The sequence below is a fragment of the Colius striatus genome, chromosome 9 (assembly GCF_028858725.1).
Source record: "Colius striatus isolate bColStr4 chromosome 9, bColStr4.1.hap1, whole genome shotgun sequence".
NCBI classification, from domain to species: domain Eukaryota; kingdom Metazoa; phylum Chordata; class Aves; order Coliiformes; family Coliidae; genus Colius; species Colius striatus.
Window position 1 is genome coordinate 16,461,965 of NC_084767.1, and position 19,580 is coordinate 16,481,544.

Sequence of the window (19,580 nt, forward strand, 5' to 3'; positions counted from 1 at the left end):
TTTCTTTCAGTCTCCTTTTTTATTATTTAAAGGGAAAAAAATATGCATATGTTATTTAACTGATTCCTTTTAGTGTTTAGTACAGTGTTTGAATTCTCTACCGAGTAATACAACAGCACAGGCAACAGGATTCCTTACATGTGAGAGAAATTTCATCGTCGTATTAATGCAGTCCATCAATCTCATAAAGCTGCCAACTACAGTTACAAGTCTTCTGATTGAACACCTGCCATCAGGGACAGGATCGAGACCACCGTTTTTCACATAGGCTACAAAGAAGTGATTACTTTTGGTCATTACCAACAGGTCTGTATTAAATTACATGATCTGGAAGTAAAAGCTTCTGCACACCGTTACTAATTTGCTAAGCCACTCACAGTCTTCAAAGAGACTCAAAACTCATACTGAAAGTGAATTAAATACAGTGTAATCACTAATACTGCGTAATGTCTACTGAGAGATTAAAAACGCCTAACACAGATCAATTCCAGACAGGTAAAATAAACAGCTAGAACACCAAAAAGAAAACAAACAAACAAAAAAAAAACCTTATTCCTTCCAAAAAGTAGTTAAGTACTGCCATTTACAAATAGTAGTGTTTATGTTAAAATAGAGAAGGGTACCTAAAAAGAAATAGCCTTGGCAACCAAATCCAAATGGCATGAGTGTAAATCAAAGCAAAACAAGAATTCCTACTTGAGAAACATGTAAGATGTTTACCTTGTATCAGTTACTATTTAAAATGGTAGTTAAAAGAGATATTACAAAACTGAAGTGGGAAAAGGCTAAGAACTGCTATTCTGCACTAATATACAGTGTGTTTATGACAGCATTTTCCAATAGACAATACAAGTGTTTTTACACCACTCCAATATCTGTAAAAAGTATATTTCATGTGTACACTTAAAAAAAAAATCACATTGTTCAATCTGAGGCAAATTAGCTGTAATAAAGTCTAATTTTGCTTATGACAGATGTCAACCTCAAGATGTTAAACAACTATGCCAAAAAAACAGCTTGCAAGCTAGAGCTGTACATGTTCAAACAGTTTCATAAACATTTTTTTAAAAATCCCAAACTATGATATGTATTTATTTTCTGAAGTCAGTCTTCATAATTCTTGTCCCTACAGGACAAAAAAAATAACACTTTTTCCAGTTAAGACATATGTCTGTAAGTTCTAGGGGAAGGAGGGGAAAAGTGTTCTGAATTTTTCAATACTTTTTTTTTTCCCTTAGGGCTCAACTGTCACTTAAGCATCGCATATTAACTTGAAATGTAAAACTGATCATCTATACACAATGGAATTGGTCACAAAGGGATTTAAAACAAAAAAGTTAAACCATAAGATCCATTCTCCATGTAGCTCACAGTATCCACACTGGAAGTTTCTCTAGAATTAGAATAAGTTCGCTAAAAATAAGGCTGAAGGTAGAATTTCAGCACTATGAAACAGATGAGATGGGATTAAGAGGAGAACCCATTTGTGTAAGTACTTTATCCAGCCACTGGAGCGGCCCATGAAGATGAATTTCTATCCAGCACGGGGTGCTCGTGACATCTTGTCGGTGATACTCAGCTCCCCAGCCCTATAAAAATGAACAAGATGTTATCAGTTAAGGGCATGCTTGTATTTCCAAATAACCTGTCAAGAAGCAGGAAATTGTGCTCTAAAATACTTATTTGAAGGTAACTCACAATCTAGTAGCACTTCTTATCTAAAGGAAAAAAAAGTGAGGTTCAGAAATGGGAGAGAAGCAGCACCTGGAAGTGTGAATCGAGCCCTGTCTGCTACAGAATTGGAGAGAATACATTAGCTCCTCCATGAGCATACTGCTGGCTCACCAATGAATTTGGGCTATGGTCACATTCCTTTTCTGTTTCTACTACCTGCTCTCCATGCCTACTTAACATAATTTACAAAAATAAGACATCTTTGCAATGAGATGCAAAAAAAAACCACCAACCCAGATTGCCCTAGTCTAGACTCCATACTACACATGAAACAAACAGCACCTTAAGTCATGTTGAGAAAAGACTACTGTGACAGTAACAGCACAGCTTGACTTCACAAATTCCACTCGTATATTTTCTATCATCAATCTGAAAAATAAATTAATCTCTTTTGAAGGAGTTGCAGTTTTTTCCTGCAGTTATTTATGCACCTCTCAAGTCTTTTAATGGTCTTGTAGCTCATTTTTTTCCTTCAAATTTAGAGCGTGAGCTTAAATATCTTTTAATAAATTTATAGCAACCACAATGATTAAATCCCCATCTTGAATACTGAAGCAACAAAATACACAGCTGACATGCAATACAACAATCTGTGCTTCTCCTTTCTTGAATCAATTTCCTCAAACTAACCATTTGCAAGGTATTTATCACTGAGAAGACCCACATCAGGTCAGAATTGCTTTGCTACATTGTTACAGTACTAATGCACTGCTGAATACACACATCCACAATACATTTAAATAATTTGCTTACCTTTACAAAACTCATTCGAATTGTGCACATTTTGGTGAGCTCATACACTGCTTCAAATCCATGGTTGACAGACTGAGCTAAAAGCTGAGCAAACTCCTGATTGTTAAAAATTTTCAGACTGCACCCGCTGGGAATCTTGCACACAGTTGTTGGATGAAAGCCATGGTGGTAGTTGCAGTTCCTGCTCTGTACAAATATGCTGCTATCACTTAAACACTCAGCATAGACTTCTCCACCAACATAGTAGAGATGAACTCCTTAAAAACAAAGATAAAAATGTTTCAAAATACTTCTTAAAAAAAAAGGTACTTACAACTCCCTCAAAATCAGAGAGCACAAAGAATTTTCTGATGGATGTCCTTTTCAGAAAAGCTCCTTCACCTATATCATAACAGGCCTTCTCATCTCAAAATGCAGTGGGTTTTATTGTATATCTGCCACTAGATGTCCTTCCCCCATCGCTCACAGAATAGAACAAGAAAACTATCAGGTCAACAGTTATTTCAATCTATTTTCCTAGAGAACTATTTGTGGATTTTAAAACTTCAGTTTTAAACTTCAGCTAAAGGGAAGTAAAAGTGTCTCAGGAGATGGGGTAGTGAGAGATATGGCTGAGAAAGCATATCCACAGTTTGTTCTCATTTTCAGCAAAAGCAGAGGTAAGCCCAATTAGTTGCACAACTTAAATATCAGGCTCAAATATCAGGCTTTACAGACCTTAAAACCAACAAAGCCCCTAGATTTCGCACATCTGCCTCGATTCAGCTATGTACATAAATACTTCCCTCCTTTTACTTTCTGAAGCCTATACAACACCATGTCTGATGAAAACTAACATATAAAAGCCTCTGATTCTTTCAGCATCAACAGATGGTCACTGCTACTTCAGGTGAGAGTCTCTCCTTCCTTCTCCCAGATTTCCCTTTCCTTCACCCACCACTGTTATGTGGCTAGGATCCAGTTCAGTTTGGTATGTCTTGCTTGCAACACCCTGAGAACTCACTGCAGATGATCCCTTCATTTTCCAGAGGAGGCTGCAGCAAGTTAACAGATGTAAATTAATCTTTCAGACAGTAGCAACTGTTGTGAACATTGCTAGATCCACCTGGGACTAAGGGAGGATGAAGGTTACACAAAAGAACCATTGGCTTCAACAACTATAAAGCAGCTGTCAGCAAATCTGGAGTGGGCAAGAATGCACTTCCACAACACAACTGTTTATTTAAAAAGACAGGGACCACTACTTGCTAGCTAACTTCTTTTAAGTAAAGGCTTTCCAAGAGATTTCTGAAGAGGGGAAATGGATAATACAGTAGTCTGAGAAAAATACAGATACTTCAAAATAATCCAGCGCACAATTACAAGTCACTTGTGCTTCCAATGAAATGCTTCTACAGGAAAAAAACCTTAGCAATAGGACTGGGCAGTTTTAAAAAAGACGACCTACCAAAAAAAAAAAAACCCAAAACCCAAGACCTACCAAATGAAAGGCATAAATAAGTAATATCCCCAAATCACCTTAATTGTTCTCAGCAAAGCTATGATAAAGCAAAGTTGCAGTTTAATAATTAGTATTAGATATGTAGTTATTATGAAGCTCATTGAGGCCAATACTGTTCTACAACATGATGCTGGATCCTTGTTTACTTTGCTGACCTTAAGCAGATGTGCATGATTTCTCTGCCAGTACCACCAAAAGGGATAAGATGAAACAAAAGAACCTGACCAATCATCCACACCTCAGAAGTTAGTTGGCCCCCTTTATAGCATTATTTTTTCCTCAGACAACAGTGTTGTAGAGCCAAGTTTCTAACATTTATTAATATCACTTATAGTGACCAGATTATCTGCAACATTTTGCTATATTTATAGTTCTAACTAAAAGACTGTTAAGGGACAGGATGGGTCCTGAAGATATACTACAAGAAACAGTCACTTTGACTAAAAAAAAAAACTCAGGACAAACTGTACAGAATGATCTTGGGTGATAAAAAGGCCTCTAGATACGGGCAACAGAAACGGGGTTCTCAGGACTGACTTTGTTACAGAAAAGGAGACATTCAGAAAAGGAGTACTACATTTTAAGATAATCCAAGCCCATTCCATCAAAGATGAAAACAGTGCATCTGTATGTGCTATCAGCCAAACAGTATAGGAAAACTAGAAGATCTTGCAAAACCTGCTGTCTCCAGGAATCCCTCCCACACACATACACACCCATGAATTCACTCACACAAATGAGCCCTTGCAGTTTTGCATTAGCACTTCAAAGTCCTGCTGCCAACTCATGCAAAATATTTGAACATACCTTCGACAGCAACATTAATACTTTCAAAAATGTTGTTGTTGTTCATGCAAGGTATCTTTGATACACTGTGAAGCAGTGTGAAGGAATTGACTTAAGAAGCAGATGTAACACAGAATAACACAAGTCCTGCAATATGTTTCTTGGCACTGAAACAAAATTCTACATACAATCATTACCCATAACAAACAAGCCCCTGTGACAATTAGTTTGGTAAGAAAGCGGTAATATTTAATCTTTTAAGTTAGCACCAAATGTATGCAACTCGTAGACTAATTAGAACTTAATCCCAACACTGGAGAGGTTGATAACATTTCACAGATTACTTCTTCTGTGAGAATCATCATCGTTGCAGTACACAGAAGCTGAAATAAACACAAGGACTCAGCTTCATAATCAGAAGTAACACAACCAAGCTTTACCTTTTCCAATGTGCCGCCTAGTGTTCTCGATCGTTGAGTTGCGATTAACGTTTGAGAGTAAACCTAAGCAGAACCTGTTTTTGTTATTGGAGGGATCTGTAAACCCATCGACTAGGACACTTGTAGAAGATGCATGAAAAGCCTCGCCAACACGATTGTTTAATTCGTAATACACAATGGAACACCAGTGTTTGGGTTCTTCGTAGGCAACTGGCTGAACATCTGAAAATAAGCAAAATGGAAACATCAGCTTATGTAAGTGTTAAAATATGACGTAAAACTGTAAAGCAGGCCTTACAAAATACCAATAGGTTAGTAAAAGCTTAGTCAACAGTTATGATGGGCAAGAGTTGTCATGATTAATATCTTCATGATCTTAATGCACCTTAGCAAGCCCACCGATTTCATAATATTTTGCTATTTTAAGCCCAACACAAACAAAAAAAACCTCACTACACAAAAAAATACAGATGACTGTGCTGTTAGCTGAAACATGATTCTTCAATTCCCTTTTAAAAAGGCTGTTGTAACTGGTATTTTGGGACTCCCATGTGCAGAACACTTGTGCATATAGATTTCCAATGCTAGGCAAAAAAAAAAAATTGAGAAATTAAGAAAGTTCAATTTGTTGTTATTCATACTAGGCATGTGAGGCTTTAAAAGTAAGACATGCAAATGAGCAAGGCAAGTTGTACTTCTCAATTCTTTCTGTTACAACCCCAGTTTGCCCTGGAGGACTGCTTCCACTAAACAGGTTCACCATGCCACTTAGAAGTTATTTGTTCAATTTGGTCGTGAGCTGTAAGTAGCCAAACTATGTAAATTTTACACCATATTATAGAACTTACCTCTGGTAGATATATTTGGCATGATTTGAGGAATCATTGTATTGCTTGTGTCCATAGACTGAGAATTATCCTGCCCCATTTGATCATCAGGAGGCATATATGCAGGTGGTGGAGTATCAGCTACAAACATGAAAAAAAAAAGAATAAACCAGAATAAGCCTCAACAATTTCTAATATTTATGTATTCACTCTACTATTGTAAACACATAAAAATTATCTTGAACAAGAGAAGTTAAAACATTTGGACTCATTTTCAAAGCAGTCTGAAGACAAGCCAGCCAGCTGTCTTTATAGTAAATTCCTTCAACGGATGGATTCTTACCTACAAGACATTTGAGGATAACTAAGACTTGATTTTTTTCTTTTCCATTAACAACAGCACTCCTGCAACTGGGCAAGATTACTCCAGTTGTAACTTTTTGTTAAACATGAGCTTTCTTGATTACCCCCTTCTCCATGTACAAAAAGAAAGAAGTAAAAAGAATAACTTTCTCAGAATATAATGAAGGCCTAAAACAGTTCCTTTTTTTTGCTGTTTCTATAAGCAGTTAATCTCAGCATTCTTCCATTCAGCTCAGGGATCGGTATACCTACACATTATTATCCCCCATTTCAGAAATTCCCTCCAGAAACCATTAATGCATCCACCCCAGTGGTCACAGTACTTATGAAGAGGGGCTTGAAACAATCTGGTCCAGGGAAGGCATCCTGCTCATGGCAGCAGGATTGGAATGAGATGACTTTTAAGGTCTCTTCCAATCCAAATCCTTCTAGGATCCTGCTGTTCTACACTACCCCATTGAATGGACACTCTTTTAGCAGCACTGGACAGCTAGAAAGCCACTGGCCCAGCGGAAAAATGAATTCTTTAGTCTCCTAACTTCTTGGCTATATAAGCCACATCAATCACCAGCTGGACTCAATAAAGGCTTCCTTCCTTTGCCCCTAGAAATTGTTGGGTTTTTTCCCTATTTTCACCCAAATTGGTTAAGTTCAAATAAAAAATTTGCTTTTTTTCCCAGTTAAATACCACATGTAAGTGCATTTATTCAGAGAAATAAAGCAATAAACTTCTTGCTCAGCATCTTACACCTGCTTTCTTTTCATTGCCAGATAATCTTCCAACATATGTATCAGTTACTCTACATGGAAGCTGTGCAAAATGATGTTACTACTGTATCCATCCGTGATACAAAACATATTTGGAAAAATAAAACTGTAACTATTAACTCTGAGTATTGAAAAATAAAAATTAGGAAGAAAACACCCTAAAACGCAAATGGAAAAGCAATTTATTGCAGGTATCACAAATTCCTGAGTAAGTCGCAACAGCATGTGACATTTCAGTTAAGGTGACATTTAGGATGTACTTACCTGGTAGCTGAAATGGACTAGATGGTCCAGAGCTAGCTGGGGAGCTTGGGTAAGTGCTGCTGGCTGGAGAAGGCGGATAGGGACTGTTGGGTGAAATGGAAAACGGAGTGCTGTTGGGCTGCTGGAAAGAATCTGGAAATGTCGCGTTGTGTGGCATATGTGGTTCATTGTGGCTTAGGTTCCTGAACTGAACTAGTAGACTGTGCTGTGGATTGAATTCACTATGTCTAGGCACTAACACTGGAGGTAGAACTGGAAAAAAAAAAATAAAACAAACCAGATAAAGTTAGATTAACAACTGAGATAGAAGCAAAGAGATATAAACAACATGCTACTTTGCTCGTCATGAAAATTTCAACATTAGCTGAAGTGGAAAGAGGAGTGGGGGGATTCATCTGTTATGCCTTACCCTATCCACTCTCCTTAACTTTTTTTTACTTTATGCTTCATGGAACACTCAAGCACCCTTGCAAACAAGAACAAACTTGTATTTCATGCAACTGAAAGCATGCAAAAGAGGAAAAGCAAAAAGCCAGTCCCCATGGCACGTGGCAAAGTACTGATCTAGAAATGCAAAACTCACTGCTCATGTACAAAAACAAGTCAGTAAAAATGGAAATACACTCTGTACTACTAAGTCAAACTATATAGTTACATATAGTCCTTTCCACTCAAGACACACATAATCTTTACCATAATATACAACTATTGCTAAGCTGGAGTTTTAACTTTTAAATTCACAAGTGCTGGAGTCTGGAATTCAAGAGCGACAGCAGAGCACTCAAGCAGTACAGCTGGTTACAGGAGACTCAGAACCCGTTTGCAGAACAACAGAAGAATCTTTTCACTCTGCTTTTCCAGAACAGTATATTTAATCTCTCCCACAATCCTCCTCACCTTCTCCCACGGCAACATGCCTTGACAGCAGACTTACTACCTGACACAAACTCGGTACATAACTTGCTCTAACTGATCATCACTCTTGTTTCTGTTCAGCTCCGCTGCTTGCTAATAGGAAGTCAAGTGACGAAATATTACATCCTAGAAATTTTTTTTAGCTCAACTCATGTCACTTACTGATGAAATATTAAGCCCCTGAAAGAAGGCTACCAATCTTCTTGCCAGGACTGAGGTTTTTAAACAAGTTTCTCAAAGAAACAGAAGTCTTTTGATCACTGCTTTCTATTTTATTTCAAATAAGAATTTTGCCACTAACTTAAGAGTGGGAGGATTAAGAGATCTGTGGGAAAAGAATGATGTACCACAAAGAAAAACAGAAAGGACACCACACTTCTCCAAAATCCCATGAGAAAAGTACACTTTGAAGACTCCTCTTTCAAATTTCCAGAGGAGAGGAGAGGGTGAACAATAAGTGGTTCCTGAAGATTTTGTTCAGTTTTTAAGAAAGTCATGTTCAAACATACCTGGGCTCTCCACCCTCTTATAGTGGTATGGATTGATGCAGACTTCCTTCTGTTTAGATCCAAAAGGAAATTCACAAATATCCAATGGCTTCAGCTCGTGATGGCTTTGTAGATCAGGCCAACGCCAAACACGACAGTAAATTACATGGGGAAGGCCTTTTCTGTGAGAAACTTGAAGTCGGCCATCTAAAGAGCGGGGGATAGTAACACACTTGCTAGGCTGCCCTGGACTGCTCAAGGCTTTCTCCAGTTCTTCCATAGCACCCTTCTTCTTTTTCAGCTTTTTTACCAAAGCATCAACAGCTTTTTCTGCCCATTTTTCCTCTTCATCTCCTTGTTTCCAGCCCAATAGACGCTTTACAGCTGGGCTAGTAAAGGAGAACAAACTGGCCATTGACGTCATTTGACACAAGTCTTCAAAAGGTTTGTTGGGTTTTGTTTTGCTGGGTTTTTTTTCAAATGAATGTCAGTGTATACCAGAAGCAGTTATTGCCACTGATGAGCTGTATTTTTTGTTGGAGGCTGACAAATGAACCATATAGATGTCAGTGATGAAGTCTTCACATCAAAGATAATGATGATTCCTCCAATTTAGTTCTATTAAAAAGAGAAGAAGTAATTACTGAACAAGTAAAACAAAGAGACAGATACTAAAAAGAATCCCCGCTTCAACCCTAATCCTTATTTTCAAAGCAAATCCAGTGTAGTCTCACAAGTGCTAGGACCTCATTCCATAGCTAAATAAAGTAAAACGTGATCAGTGATCAGTTCTCAGTTCTTTCCCAACTCATCAGTATGTCAAAAGGACAGTCAAGTGACCAAAGGGACAGCATAGTTTCTGTTAACAGTGTTTCTTTAAGGCCTGACTTCCATTCAGAAGACAGGCACAGGATGTGCTTTAAAGCTGGTAATTATATCCCCGTCATGGTGCTTCACCAGAATTTCATAAAACTCACGAAAAAGAAACAGGGAAAATGTACAGTGGAACCAGTAGTCCCACAGCCACTATGCACTGAAGCACTCAGCTTCTTAAATGGATCTTTATTTCCCAAAAGATAAAAGATTAAAGCATCTGTTTGTTCCCGAGTTCTAATTAGGCAATTCATGGTTTTTTGAGGAGTATTTAAAAAAATAGAATGAAGAAACTGTAGATAAAACAAACACAAAAAACAGTTAAAAGAAAAACTCATTAAAAACTCCAAATCAACCCTTCCCCAGCCACTCTGAAAGATGGTCAATCTTTTCAGATGTGGCTATTTTTATGCTGCACTTCCTTATATCTTTAAAGACTATTTGAAGGGCTGGGTATTTTTAGACTTTGGAAAAGAAAAAAAAGTTTTCTTTTCCCCAGAAAAAGAGCCGGGGGGGTGGAGTGGGGGGATGGTGGATAAGTACTAGAGATGTGACCTTTACTACAAACTGCCTCAGAAAGGAGAGGAGCAGAACACCACTGTGCTATTCAAACAATCCTCATGAATGGTGGTGTTTTCTACCACTCACCAGCTCCAATGCAAATCCTCCCCCTCACCAATTTAAGGAGTAAGGATGACAAGAGGAAATGATGTGCTGTGGCAGCGAACTGATAAGAACTTGTAAAATCCCTTGTGATTACTAAATAAGCAAGTATAGACAATGAACAGCTGGCAAAAAGCAAGAGCGGAGCTAGGAGAAAGGATGTCAATAACAAAAGATGCTTCCTTTCTTGCTACAGAGACTGCCAAACAACATTGTCTCTCAACTTTTGATAAACCATGGTGAATTAGAACACCTAACATATCCTGAGAGACCAAATCTGCACATAAGAGAAAAAAGAAAGGGGAGGAGTTGGAGTGCCCCACAAAATATAAGTACCTTTGTACTGGTTCTCTTAGAATGCTAACTTTAATCAAGGGGATCTTTTTACCTCTGTCTTTGATTATCTAAGTCATCTGATAAGGCTTTTCTAAGGGTCTAGGGACATTTACCAGCTCACTCAGACACATGGATAGGTACTTTCACAGAACAGAATCATCTATTAAGCATAATCACACAAAAATACAGTAAATATTACTAGACAAAGCGTTTGTAATTTCCCACCTGTTATCATTCCAGATTTTTCTAGCAGAGAAGTGGAAGGTGAGGAAAGCAGGGAACAAACCCAAGGACACTTGGCCAAGACATAGGAAAAAAAAACCCATTTATTTCACACAGTGGCTTAATCCCACTGGTACTTCTTTGATTATCCATCTTTGTTTCAATTATATGGGGGGGAAAAAGGGAAAGCAAAACAAACAGAAAAATTGTTTGAAGATCTTTCTTCCTAAGCTCCCATAGAAAACAAAATGGAAAAAAAAAAAATAGAGACATTATGAGAACAGAAGTCTCCCACTGTTTCAGTATGTTCTTATAATAGGATATTGCAAAAAAAACTCCAGAACACCACAAAAAAACCCTCACACTGCACAAGTATGTATCACCTTACTTCTTCAGAAATAAGGACATGTCTGCATTTTAAGGAAATCTCAGTTCCCTAGAACTATTCCACATAAGAACCTTAGAACCCTTCAAAGTAACAGGAAATACATAAAGAAACTTGGCCAAGAACACAGACTAAACTTATTCTTTTACGGAGGATAAAAGTTTACTGTTCCAAAAAGTAAAAGCTGCTTACAGTCACAATTAACTTACTTCCAAGCCTTGTGTACATTCAATAGCTGTAATATTAGCAATTGCTCACACCCCTAAAAAAAGGAAACGAATCCACCTAGAATCTCGGACCAGAAAGATGACAATTAAGAAGTTCTATTTTTGTTCCCCAGCTATGCTTTCAAAGAATCTTAAGCATCATCAAGGCAGAAGACACACTAGCAATGTATACAGTTAAGTTGAGCTCAAAGGAGATTTTAACAGTCTCTTGCCTGTTGCCACCCTGATCCATTACAGCTGCCTCATCTATATTAAGCAATAAAGTTTACAGATCTATGGTTCTATTCTATGACTGTAGAATTTTCTTATTTTTTAGTATTTTGAACACTACAGTAACATGCATCAACTAGGAATAAAAATTCACTGATTGTATATCATTTCAACATCATTTACCCACAAATATGCTCATGCAATAAACAAGCTAAAACCAAAGAAAGTTGAACAGTTCTACTAAAATGAAGCTTTCCAGTAACTAGTATTTGAAGGGCATGTTTCAAAAGAATTTTGAGAAATGAATTTGTCCTATAAACTACAATATTAGAAATAACCTGCATGGTGCATAATTAACTCTAAAAATCTAGTTACATTAGTCTGTATACCTATCAGCAAAACTCAGTAGAACAAGTATTCCAGAAGCATTGTAACAGATTTGATCAAAACTGTTATAAATTTAAAAAAAAAAACAAAAAAAAAAAAAACCAAAAAAAACCCCACCACACAACCATTTCCACATGTATGCTTGTACTATAACCACAGAAAAACAAGACTTGCAAAGTTGAAAACTTTGCACTGTAAATGCATTCTGGCCACCCATGAGGCTTTCAAGCCTCTTCTGATGAAGCATATTTTTACCTGTTCAACAAAACCAAAGGCAAAGAAGAAAAAAATGACTAACAGACATTGAGAAGTAAAAATGATACTGAATTTGTCTCATTATAGGCCTTTTGGAAGTTCATTTTGGAAGACAAAAATCCTGAAGGTTTATAGCTTTTGCTTTTTAAGAAAACAGAGTGGAATTAAAAAGCTTCATGAATCATTTGTAGACTAAAAATATTTCCTTCTTTGAAGCTATTTAAGGTCACAAAGCAGTAGGTTCAGGCACTTATGTAGAAACTAAATATTTTTTGTGTAGCAAGTGAAACTCTTACAGGATTCTAAGTCTGAATGAGCTGTGCAGAGCACATTTAGAACATTTACTTGCATTTGACGTAATTTAAGCATTTATTTTTTGAAAGGTTTCTAAGTTATCAAGATATCTGCTAGGAACAGCTTCACCAAGCATCTATATTTACAATCAAATTTTTCCAAGGCTTTAAAAGTACACATTATGACCTGTGATTGCAGTACAACAGTGCATCACTGGAAGATTTGATCACAGAAACAAATGCTTTAAAGACTCACATTTTCATTCATAGTGTTCTACAAATTACTCATATTGTTGCACCTCTAGACGCAGCTGGTACCTACTTTCATGGTGAAAAAAGCTTTCATGAATTTCCTTAAGAGGCAGAGAGTCTATTATGAATTACCTTCTTTTATTAAATAACTTTCAGCTGAGCTACAAGAGAATATAGTACATAGTGACAAAAACTCTTTAATGAGTGTAATGCATTGCATGGGGCAGCATGAGGAGGCTTTTAATGGGTGAGTATAAAAGGAAATATTCGTTGTATCAAAATTAGACTTTGAGGCATGCAGTATTTATATGTTTAATGTTCCTGTTAATGAGTACAGCAATTGGAAGGAAACTTTGAATCCCTTCTTCTACCTCATCAAACCCACTGGATATAAATAGTTGGCTAACAGTAGCACTTACAAACTACATTTGTGAAGACAGGAGAAATAGACTACCTTTCATCTACCATCACAAATACTAATTTAAGTACCTTTTGGATTCTCTTTGAGATTTTCTTAGCTTACTATGTTAAACTAGAAAGTTTAGCAGGTTAATTTGATATGCTATCAAGGAACCTTCTCTAGCTAAAAGGGCCTGAGCAAGACACAGTAGAACATAGGAACATAAAGTTACATATGGTGCATTTATCTTAATGGGATGCACTTTCAAGGTAACATGTTCTGGCACCAATTGGAAACTAATTTCCCACTTGCAAAATCTAAATTTCAAGTACTGTGAACCAAGCAACCCTTTACACCAAACAGTGTGGCAATGAATGATGCTTTTCCCTGGCATAAGAACAAAATGTTAACAGCTACATGATCCTCATCTTTTCCTACTGCAAATACTAAGCTTGCATTGCAAATGTACAAGGATTATTCTTTTCTTGCTTAATTTAGTTGTTTGCAAATTAAGAAAGCTTCCTGCAGCATCATACCAAATCTGAAGTAAGGGACTTCACTGCCCATGATTAAAAGCTGCTTTGCAACACAGTTTCGTGATTAAAAACAAACCATAACTTACAGCTAGCTACACAACTGGTAATTCATTAGAGCTGCTGTAGATTTGCAGTTAAAACTGCATTAGCAGTCAGCTCTTGCGCTTAACGTTATTGCCCCTTCAAACTTAGAAATGCTCAAGTATTTAATCTCCATACACACACTAACATATTACATATCAATACAGAAAGCTCATAAGCTATTATATAGTACATTACAGTATATTATGCTATATTCAGTTATCCATATCTTCTTTTTAAAATGTCTAAATCTACAATCTCTAACACAAATTTCACCTGATTTTATTAAAGTAATTCTTTCTTTATAAATTTCTTGACAAGAACTGCATAGGAGTTTGCTTGGGTCTTTTACCATTTTCCCAAGTCTACATCTTGCACTGTAGCCTAGCATACAGTCCCAGGCAATGGCACAAATTAAAGCTTTTCTTGAGGACAAATATAGAAGAAATGTTAGCTCCACAGTTTTTCCATGCACATTAAGGACAAAACAAATCCTAAGGCTACACAGTGGTTAAAAAACTTGGGTAATAAACTTGAAGGCCCATATATTCCAAACTATTACCACAGTCTCTCAACAAGAAAGACTTTTCTTCAATTATCCCTCACAACATCTTTACTGTGAAGAATATCATCAATGATATATCTCTTTTTTTTCCTCCTCCACCCCTCAACGGTAAGTAAAAGATGAAAGGAGATGTTATAAATTCTATTAAAAAGGAATGTGCGGTATTTTCATCAGAATTGGGCTTGTATATCCAAATGCACACCCAGTTGACCAAAACCTATGCTAAATGCTTTTATACTAGCACTGGATTTCTTTGCTTCAACCATGCCTTGTAAGGCAATATAGTGTAACTAATATTACATGTAAACAAGAACAGAATTGTCTGGTATCTTCAAAAATTTCACTGTGACTGCTCTCCAAACAAAAAAAAAAAAATGTATTGACAACTTCAGACACTGCTTTCTCACACTGTTCTTTTCATTTCCACATCTGTACATCATCTAACACAGCTTAAAAAAAAAAAAGAAAACAGACATGTAGCATTTAACTCTGTCAGTCGAGAAGCATTTCACTAGCACTTTAAAAGAAACACAAAAAATTCTGAGGCCAAGCACAAGCAGCAAGTAAAACATCGTACATGGAAGAAGTGGAATCATAAAATCCATATAGCTCAGAGAGCAAAAGTGACTCTATTGGTTTTGTTTCTTAAAGTCTTCTCAAAAGCCATGGTTAAAAAAAAATAATACAAGTGGTAATGATATCACAAAAGAGGTCTTGTTAGAAAGAGCTCACAAACAGAGCTCCATTGCATTTCAAATGCACCCTCACTTCCAACTAAGGCAAAGAAAACCATGGAAAAAGTGTAATCAAAGAACATAAAGTTATTATTTTTTCTCCATCTGGCAAAACTTGAGTTTAGCTATGACATAGAGGAGAGGAGAAAACACCAAAACTTCCCATGCCTAAAAATGTGAGTGCCTGTTTCTTAAGGCATCCATTTAGAATGTTGACATGGCCCTAGTCTCTGCAACTACTCTAATTACTCTAATTGGCTTTCGTACAAGTTCTCAAAAAATACTAATTTCATTTTAGAACCAAAAATCTCTCTCCCTTAAGTATTGTCAGAACCCTGCATTTTCTCACACTTCTACTTCAGCTAATTGGCACTCTCCAACAGAAGCATTATGCCGTAAAACACCATCATCACAGTAGTCAGCAGATCTCAAAGTCAGTCCTGAAATTGCCTCATGTATTTAAGGTTAAGCTCTACTTCAAACTAAGCAGATAACTACAAGTTAGCATTCATTTCTTAACTAAGCTTACATACAAGAGCATCACTACATTTAGCTAAACATGAAAAGAAAAGTCTATGCCTCCACTAGTAGGTTGGTGGACATAGACAAGCAAATGGGTCATTAGGAACGATTTTAGTACTACACCTGGAGAAAAAAAAAAATGGACATCATACATATTTAACAAATGTACATTAAAAAATTAATTAGCTGATCAAAGCCTCCCAAAAAGTTCAGATGCTCATACACAAGACTTCATTAAAGAATAAAGTCTTAAATACTGCCACTAAAATTGTGAATTGGCAACAAGTGTAACCTGAGCAAAAGGACCATACACTTTAATAGAGCTTTAAAGAAGGGGAAGAAAAATAAAGATCTTTATGTTCATGTGTGTACACACATCCACTCCAACTGAATTGCATCAAGACAAGTTCACAAAAGCTACAGGATTTGGAGGGAACACTGACAATACTAATTCAGTAAGCTTTTTTTTTTTTTCCCCTAGCACAGAACAAATGAATGGCAAAATATTCTAAATTTGTCAGTTTGTGACATCCACTGACCCAGAATTCAGAGACACTACCTCATAGTTGGTGGATCGGTAGCAGCAATTCTGACAAAGATCCTCTGTCAAGGATGACAGCCCTGGCAGGCTCAACCTTGGTGGTAGGTCAGTGGGGATACAGACTTGGCAGACTGCAGGCTGCACCTTGCCAGCCCACACTGGTCAAGCACACCAAAGGGCCAGCCAAACTTTTCAATGTGGTCACAGGAATACAGCTAAATGGGCTCCCAGAAAAAAGTACAGGAACTTGCACTGAGATTAATGATAACTGCAAAAGTCTTAAATTACTGTTCAGCTTTCTTTTAATGAGTTGTTTATAAATGTTACCCACAAAATACCCAACACATTTCTCAGCTCACACCAGAACAAAGCTTCTAATTCTGAGCATGAGCTCCCTACCTGCTGCTATTAAAAATCATTTTGAAGAAGAAATGTTAACACATTAAAACTAATTTCATCAAATCTATCAAAGACATTAGAAGAAACTTGCATTTTGATCAAAAAACTCAAATCTTAACTGGAAGGAAAGGAAGATATAAGGACTTGCACAGAATTGACACAGCAGCATTTTTGCAGGTACATAATTCAGCCTTGAGCAACAAAAGAGATCTTAAGCAGTTTTTTTTAGAGAACTATAAAGAAAATAGAGAGGTCATTTTTCTGAAAAATAAAAGTGTCCTCTGAAATACTAAAGACAACATAATTTGCTAAGACCATCTGAATAAACCCCAAAAGCTGTTGAATGGAGCATGACCACTCCACCTGAAAGACAGAATTTCATCCAGCTCAGGTAACAGTCTATCATCATGAAAACTCTACAAAGGAGATCACTCACTCAAGGTGCAAGATGAAAAATCTGACTTTGTAACACGAATCATATAGTACAGGACCCATAGTTACAGTTACTACAGGTTCTATCAGTTAAAACTCTGAACCACAACCAAGAAACATCACCACAGCTGTATGTAGCACCACAGAAGCACACCCTTTTGTTGTGATCTTTGTCATCAAGAGAAAGAAATGCAGAGGAAGCCTCTCTTCCACCTTTCCCATTTCTCATTCTCATCATGATAGTCCATCTTGAGTTTTTTTCCTTAGGAGAAAAAAAAAAAAACAATCCCTCCTCACATGTATTTTCTCCACATTTGAAATGGGAAAAAAAAAAAGGGTTTTACATAGGCAGAGACCCTAGTGAGTACATGGTTTGTTAGGATTTTGGGTTTGTTTCACAAAAATAAGTTCTATAAGCACTTAACAGCAATTTCAAGGCCATGTGAACAAAATTTTAGTATCAGACGTGAAAGTAAACCACTATCAAACGGTACAGATTAAGACATTAAATCCAGCAGCACCCTGCACAGACAGAGCACTGACAAAGGTTACAACACACTAATTATGAAACATCATCAAGTAAGTTATTTGCTGCTTCTATTAACTTCCACTACCACCAGCTGCCAACTTCATAAAGCGTTACAGCTTTTGATGAGTATGGGCCCATGACTGCAACACTGCATTTGCACCTCCTTCCCCCTTCTCTTCAATTAAGTTTTCTGATTTCTCAGACTATCAGAGGGATGTTCAGTGGAGAACTTCCAAAACTGAGCTATGCAATGAATTATGCTCATTTTGGCTTTTTGTATTGTAAAGCCACCCACAGAAGGTAAGTTATCTGAAATTAATCCAGGAATGAAAACCAGCAAGTGATTGCATCTAGATCCATTGCATACTGACAATCTAATTTCCCATAACAAAAGAAAACTTAAAGGCTGATGAAAATTTTGACAGTTAATCCTTGGAGGTTTTGTTAAAATTGAGCATAATCATTCACTAAGAAAAATCCTATAGATTCACTAAGCAAAATCTCTAAATCCCTGTAGATTCCAACAAAAGACTCAATGACTACTACTAAACATATTCAATAACATATTCACCATTTATTGCTGAAACGGTTCTTCCCTATCTCATCCTATTGAGAAATACCTTAGTTTAATTAGTTTAAGGTCACATCTGAAACTACACAACCGAAACACAGTACAGATCACTTGATTTACAGTCTTGTGCTTTTAACCGCAAGACTGTATTTCCTCTATTAACTTTACAACCCACAGAAAACAAAAATTGCCCTTCTAAATCACTTAAGTGACCCATCTGTTGTCAAGCAGCTGTCAGGACGGGATGCACGCAAGGAAGGCCAAGGTGGACAAGTGTGTGTGCCCCATCACCCCCTCCATGCCTCTTTACGGCCGCATTTGTAACATGTGGGTTTGTTACTCTCCCCTTTCCTTCGCCCAGGCCTTACTCCAGTTAAGAGCCGAGTTTCTCGCCTTCCAAAGAAAAAAAAAAAAGAAAGAAAAAAGAAGAAAAACCGCCGAGCCTCTCATTAGCATTGCAACAGTTTGCTCCTACAGTTACGTGCACAGACTTATTTTTATCAGTACGAAGCGTGTTTTAACAGCCCAGCACCGCGATCCTGCGCTCCCCTTTCCCTCCCGGGGCTGCTCCTTCCTCCTCCACACGCCGCTCACCCCCTCCTCCCCATCTCTCTCCCGCCTGCGCCCGCTCAGCAGCCCCTGGCCCGGCCCGGGACGCCCCACAGCCCGTCACCGCCGGGCCCGCGAGGCCGGGGGAGGCCTCGGCCCCTCTCAGCTTCCGAAACGGCCCGTTTCCCCCCTCCTCCACTCCGCTTCCCCGGGAGCCCGAACCCCAGCGCCTCGACGCCACTCGGCGCTGAGAAGGCGCCGTCCCCCCGAGCCCATCCAACCCGACCCGCCGGCCCTCGGCCTCCCCCCAGCTCCCGGCACCGGGCAGCCCCGACCCACCCGGCTCGGAGTGAGGCGGCCTCCTCGCCGCGGCAACACAGCACGCGGCGAGCGTCCGTTAAGCTGCAAACGCCGGCTGGGCCACAGCCGCCACAGCGCCCGCTCGCAACAAAACTTTATTGGGAGCCCGCGGAGGGGACAGCGGCGCGGCGGCGCCGGCGGGGCCAGCGCCGGGACCCGGATGTGCGCGAGGGGCGGGGGGGGGAAGCGCGCGGGCGGGATCCTGCGGGCCGCGCATGCGCCCCGCCGCCAGGAGGAAGCGGACGCGGCGGGAAGGGCCGGGCTGGGCGGGCAGAGGGGCCCTGACGGAAGGGCCCTGAGGGAATCAAACCTGTAACCGCAAAAGAAAGTGAAATAACATGGGGGGAAAAAAAAAAAGGAAAAAAAAGCGGGAGATGTACAACGTTTGTGGTCGAAAAAATAATTTACCTCAAGGTGCT

At 38.4% G+C, this 19,580-nt stretch overlaps 1 protein-coding gene across 1 annotated transcript; it reads right to left on the reverse strand.

Moving 5' to 3' along the window:
* SMAD5 (SMAD family member 5) lies at nt 1-19,308 on the reverse strand. The gene is made up of 7 exons (XM_062002332.1): nt 19,141-19,308; nt 8,861-9,457; nt 7,437-7,688; nt 6,063-6,182; nt 5,215-5,436; nt 2,488-2,744; nt 1-1,589 (listed from the first exon to the last, which is right to left on the reverse strand). The coding sequence occupies exons 2-7, from the start codon at nt 9,261-9,263 to the stop codon at nt 1,446-1,448; spliced, it is 1,398 nt and encodes a 465-aa protein (XP_061858316.1). The 5' UTR covers nt 9,264-9,457; nt 19,141-19,308; the 3' UTR covers nt 1-1,445.
* Between the last annotated feature and the right edge of the window lie 272 nt (nt 19,309-19,580).